The sequence below is a fragment of the Littorina saxatilis genome, linkage group LG16 (assembly GCF_037325665.1).
Source record: "Littorina saxatilis isolate snail1 linkage group LG16, US_GU_Lsax_2.0, whole genome shotgun sequence".
NCBI lineage: Eukaryota > Metazoa > Mollusca > Gastropoda > Littorinimorpha > Littorinidae > Littorina > Littorina saxatilis.
Window position 1 is genome coordinate 29,783,114 of NC_090260.1, and position 5,942 is coordinate 29,789,055.

A 5,942-nucleotide genomic window follows, 5' to 3' on the forward strand; every position below is an offset into this window, starting at 1 on the left:
TCATGGTAAATACCTGGTTTGATCAGGCAATTCCGGAAATGACTGAATTTTTTTAGGCACTATCAGGAAATGACTAAAAACTACTTGTGCAAATTTCCCGTTTTGCCTGACTGTTAGGCAAAACGGGTTGTTCTGAGACCTTGTCTGTTTTTACCTCGCCTGCCTTGAGCATGAATTTTTCTTCTAACACATTGTCTATTCATCGTTTTCCCCATTTCACTGAGTTCGGAGTGATTGCAGTTTGTTTTTTTACGGGTGCAGGTCACTACCGCGAGTGTAACACTATCGCGTGTGTAAGACTACGAGCACGAATTTATTGTGATTTTCTCGTAAAGTTCGGAGTGATTGGAGTTTGTTTTTACATAGCCGGCCTTGAGCACGAATTTATTGTGAGTTTCTCGTATAGCACATTGTCTTTTTACATTTAGTCAAGTTTTGACTAAATGTTTTAACGTAGAGGGGGGAATCGAGACGAGGGTCGTGGTGTATGTGCGTGCGTGTGTGTGTCTGTCTGTCTGTCTGTGTGTGTGTGTGTGTAGAGCGATTCAGACTAAACTACTGGACCGATCTTTATGAAATTTGACATGAGAGTTCCTGGGTATGAAATCCCCGAACATTTTTTTCATTTTTTTGATAAATGTCTTTGATGACGTCATATCCGGCTTTTCGTGAAAGTTGAGGCGGCACTGTCACGCCCTCATTTTTCAACCAAATTGGTTCAAATTTTGGTCAAGTAATGTTCGACAAAGCTCGGACTTCGGTATTGCATTTCAGCGTGGTGGCTTAAAAATTAATTTATGACTTTAGTCATTAAAAATCTGAAAATTGTAAAAAAAATATTTTTTTTATAAATCGATCCCAATTTACGTTTATCTTATTCTTCATCATTTGATGATTCCAAAAACATATAAATATGTTATATTTGGATTAAAAACAAGCTCTGAAAATTAAAAATATAAAAATTATTATCAAAATTAAATTTTCCAAATCAATTTAAAAACACTTTCATCTTATTCCTTGTCGGTTCCTGATTCCAAAAACTTATAGATATGATATGTTTGGATTAAAAACACGCTCAGAAAGTTAAAACGAAGAGAGGTACAGAAAAGCGTGCTATCCTTCTCAGCGCAACTACTACTTTGCTGCGTTGCATTGCGTTCAGTTTTATCAGAGACATACTATGTCTCTGGTTTCATTATGTGAGTTCGACAGCTACTTGACTAAATGTTGTATTTTCGCCTTACGCGACTTGTTTTTTCTAGTTATATTTAGTCAAGTTTTGACGAAATATTTTAACATCGAGGGAGAATCGAAACGAGAGTCGTGGTGTATGTGCGTGTGTGTGTGCGTGTGTGTGTGTGTCTGTGTGTGTGTGTGTGTGTGTGTAGAGCGATTCAGACTAAACTACTGGACCGATCTTTATGAAATTTGACATGAGAGTTCCTGGGTATGAAATCCCCGAACGTTTTTTTCATTTTTTTGATAAATGTCTTTGATGACGTCATATCCGGCTTTTCGTGAAAGTTGAGGCGGCACTGTCACGCCCTCATTTTTCAACCAAATTGGTTGAAATTTTGGTCAAGTACTCTTCGACGAAGCCCGGGGTTCGGTATTGCATTTCAGCTTGGTGGCTTAAAAATTAATTAATGACTTTGGTCATTAAAAATCGGAAAATTGTAAAAAAAAATAAAAATTTATAAAACGATCCAAATTTACGTTTATCTTATTCTCCATCATTTGCTGATTCCAAAAACATATAAATATGTTATATTCGGATTAAAAACAAGCTCTGAAAATTAAATATATAAAAATTATTATCAAAAATTTTTTTTCGAAATCAATTTAAAAACACTTTCATCTTATTCCTTGTCGGTTCCTGATTCCAAAAATATATAGATATGATATGTTTGGATTAAAAACACGCTCAGAAAGTTAAAACGAAGAGAGGTACAGAAAAGCGTGCTATCCTTCTCAGCGCAACGAATACCCCGCTCTTCTTGTCAATTCCACGTGCACTGCCTTTGCCACGGGCGGTGGAGTGACGATGCTACGAGTATACGGTCTTGCTGCGTTGCGTTGCGTTCAGTTTCATTCTGTGAGTTCGACAGCTACTTGACTAAATATTGTATTTTCGCCTTACGCGACTTGTTTCCCCTTTTCGCTGAGTTTGGATTGATTGGAGTTCACTTTCAGTATAATGCTAGTTCCATTGTGACGTTGCTCTCAATGTTGAGGGTAGCAATGGAGGAAACAGAATTGGTAGAAGACCGATTTAATCGGTTAATCTTTCAAAAGTACGCCAAAAATGGAAAACACTTGATGCCAAAGTCCAAATATTTTCAAATACTTGAAGAGATGATGGAAAACGGAAGTCGGAAAACTCCACGTCAGTACAAGCTGTTTTCGAAGTAAGTAGACTCCTCTCTCTCTCTCTCGTTCCTCCCTCTCTCTCAAACCTGTCTTTCTGTCTGTCTCTGTCTCTCTCTGTCGCTTCTCTCTGTCACTGTTTGTCTCACAGGACAAACGAGTATCCAGGACAATCCAGAATTGTCCTAGGACAAACGCGGATCCTTGTTTTTCCTAGGAGAAACAAGGATCCCTGTTCTTCCTGGAAAATATCAAGTACAAATGCAGATCCTTGTTCTTCCTAGGAGAAATGAGGATCCTCATTCTTCCTAGCGGCCAGTAGAAACTGAGATCTGGTACAATCCAAGATTGTCCTAGTGCAAACTGGAATCTTACAGAGGGAAAACACTAGAACAATAAATCAATGGTTTAATAATCGACAAAATAAAACAGCGTGTAATGTTGATCAATTTTGTCCGGGGAGGAGGAAGAAATCGTTGACCTGGTTTTTGACGAAACTATAGGCCTATATACCATCGCGGTTACAGTGAAGAACAACAGTAAATGTTTGAGCGTTTTTCTAAAAAATAGACTTTGCTTAGAAACTATAGTTAAATACATTTTCTACATTTGATATTGATCCATACAGAACGTGCTCAAGCAGTAGAGTGTGAAAATCATCTGAATGGAAAACATAATTAACTAAATTAATTAAAGGTTTGATCAACACCAATAAGCAAGCCCATGATCAAGGCCTCCTGCCCGGACTAATGGTAGGGAGAATAATAAAAAATCTGAGATCGAAAATGAACTGAACTAGTAAATTGACAGTGTCATTAGTGTAATTGTTCGCCTCAAGTTACCCTTTGGGTCTGCCCAATGCAACACGTGCACTACAAACTCAGTTCTTGCAGCAAGAATTTGATGGGTGACATTTTGTCCCACACATGATCCCAGCTTTCTTACAACAACATCTATTGGTCAGACAAGTGGTCTTGCACTTGCAGACGTTTGACGCAGAAGAGCTGGAAGATGCATGCCATCCAGTGCACGCCCGTGAGGCTTGTATAAGACTGATCTCTGTGACACTGCTGGGTTCCACGTGATTTAGAGTTGGAAAATGTACGTTGTTCATATTAATCAATTCCTCTGGTCTGAACCAGTTCTTTATTATACCTGATGTTGTGTACACTTTGAACAGTTTAAGATTGTGGTCTATTGTTTTCGCTGCAAGCACTTTGCATGGCAGAAGTTTCGCACTGGTGTTAGTCCTATCCACTTTATGAATTTTGATGCCGACTGTGTTGCCTTCTTCAAATGTATGACGTAGCTGTTTTGTTCTCTTCTCGTAACGGGTTTGTTGACGCGATGCGGCTTTGAGGTATGCTTTCCTTGCTTCAAATCGTGCCTCTTTGTGACCCGATGTGTCATCTTCCAATTCGACCATGTCTGACCGACACCACAACACAAACTGTCCTATTTCAAGTGGTTGCATCTGATGGAACAAATGATGGATCCATCTAACCTTCGTGGTTGAAAACGACGTTAAACACCAAATAAAGAAAGAAAGAAAGAAAGAAAGATGGATCCATCACTTCCTCAATGAGGACAACTGTATGCGATTCACTGTTGATATTGTGTCCATGAATGATTGTGCGGTGCTTCACCTCTGTACCAGTGGCAACAGTCAGGTTTCTTGAATCAAGAAGAATAAACTCCTTTCCACGTTTCATGTTGTCACTGTTCGTGCTTAGCTCTTCTGAAGCATCATCACTCAAGGCCTCAGAAAGCGGCAGCCCGGAACAAGAGACGTCGGGAGGCGGCACCGCAGAAGTTGAAGCATCGAGAGGCGGCACCACAGAAGAGTCTGCTGATGATCCGGGAGGCGGCACCACAGAAGTCGAAACATCGGGATGCGGCACCACAGAAGAGTCTGCTGATGATCCGGGAGGAGGCACCACAGAAGTCGAAGCATCGGGAGGCGGCACCACAGAAGTCGAAACATCGGGATGCGGCACCACAGAAGTCGAAGCATTGGGATGCGGCACCACAGGCGAGTTTGCTGATGAATCTACTGATGATCCGGGAGACGGCACCACAGAAGTCGAAGCATCGGGAGGCGGCACCACAGAAGTTGAAACATCGGGATGCGGCACCACAGAAGAGTCTGCTGATGATCCGGGAGGCGGCACCACAGAAGTCGAAGCATCGGGAGGCGGCACCACAGAAGTCGAAACATCGGGAGGCGGCACCACAGAAGAGTCTGCTGATGATCAGGGAGGCGGCACCACAGAAGTCGAAGCATCGGGAGAGAGCACCACAGAAGTCGAAGCATCGGGAGGCAGCACCACAGAAGTCGAAGCATTGGGATGCGGCACCACAGGCGAGTTTGCTTATGAATCTACTGATGATCCGGGAGGCGGCACCACAGAAGTCGAAACATCGGGAGGCGGCACCACAGAAGAGTCTGCTGATGATCCAGGATTCAGCCGACACATGATGTTTTCGGGAAGGTCCTCTTCATCAATAATTCCCTGACGAGCCAGTTCTTCCCACACAGTGCAGTCAGACCGAGGGCGTTGACCAAACACAAGATGATATGGTGATTTCCCCGTGGTGCTTGAAACGGAAGTGTTTATAGCATGTGCAATGAATTTCAGTCCTCTGCTCCACTCTTGTTCGTGCGTCCCCATCCATTTGCCGAGCTTGACCACCATATCCCTCATTTCCACGCTCGACACATCCTGTAGAAAAGAAAGAAGACTTTACAATTGTCCTTCCATTAAGCTACTTTATAATTTTTGCACAACAGCACAAGCACAAAAAAGAAAACCACGAATTTTAATGTGTAATAACTAAGGAAGTTCCCAGCTGATTTTCATTAAAAAAAAAACACCAGTCATTTGAATAGCCAAACCAATATTACCTTGTGACTCAGGATGCCTCGGCCTTCCGTGAATAATGACCATGCCGGGCCAGAGAAGAGACAGGTCGTTGATCACTCGGGCAGTGAACTCCTTTCCATTGTCGGACTGCATGATTCTTGGAGATCCAAACACACAAAACTGAGTTATCAGATGGTCAGCTACTTCTGCGGCCATTTTGGTTTTCATTGGATACAGCCAGCTAAACTTTGTGAAATGGTCTCTAGCGTGAAGGATCCACTTGAACTCGCCGTCAGGTTGGCTACGCATGTCTACGAGATCGATCTGCAGCCGCAGAAGAAACTCCAGGTTTATCATCGGTCTTCCTGCTGGAGGACTCTTTGAGGGCTGTCGTTGGGTACATGCTGTACAAGTTTTCAGAAAAATATCGAGAACCGAATGCTTGATACCCGCATAGTTTGCTCGAACCTCACTCCAAGTCTTATCTCTTCCAGAGTGTCCCACTTTTTCATGACATTTCCTTATTGTTTCAAACATTTCCTCGTATGTCACAACAGGACAAGACGCCTTGGTACAGTACACAATCTGCATCGATCCAATGTGCTCAAGTTTAAACTTTTTCTTGCACCACATTTTAAATTTTGGCCCGTCTTCACACAATTCTCCTCTCTGCAAGCGCAAAGCTTGGACGATCTTGTTGTATTTATCTGT

At 42.2% G+C, this 5,942-nt stretch overlaps 1 protein-coding gene across 1 annotated transcript; it reads left to right on the forward strand.

The window, feature by feature from the left end:
• Positions 1–4,077: 4,077 nt before the first annotated feature.
• LOC138949952 (mucin-22-like) lies at positions 4,078–4,884 on the forward strand. Its single transcript, XM_070321736.1, has one exon. It carries the CDS (start codon positions 4,078–4,080, stop codon positions 4,882–4,884), a length of 807 nt encoding a protein of 268 aa, XP_070177837.1.
• The last annotated feature ends 1,058 nt before the right edge of the window (positions 4,885–5,942 follow it).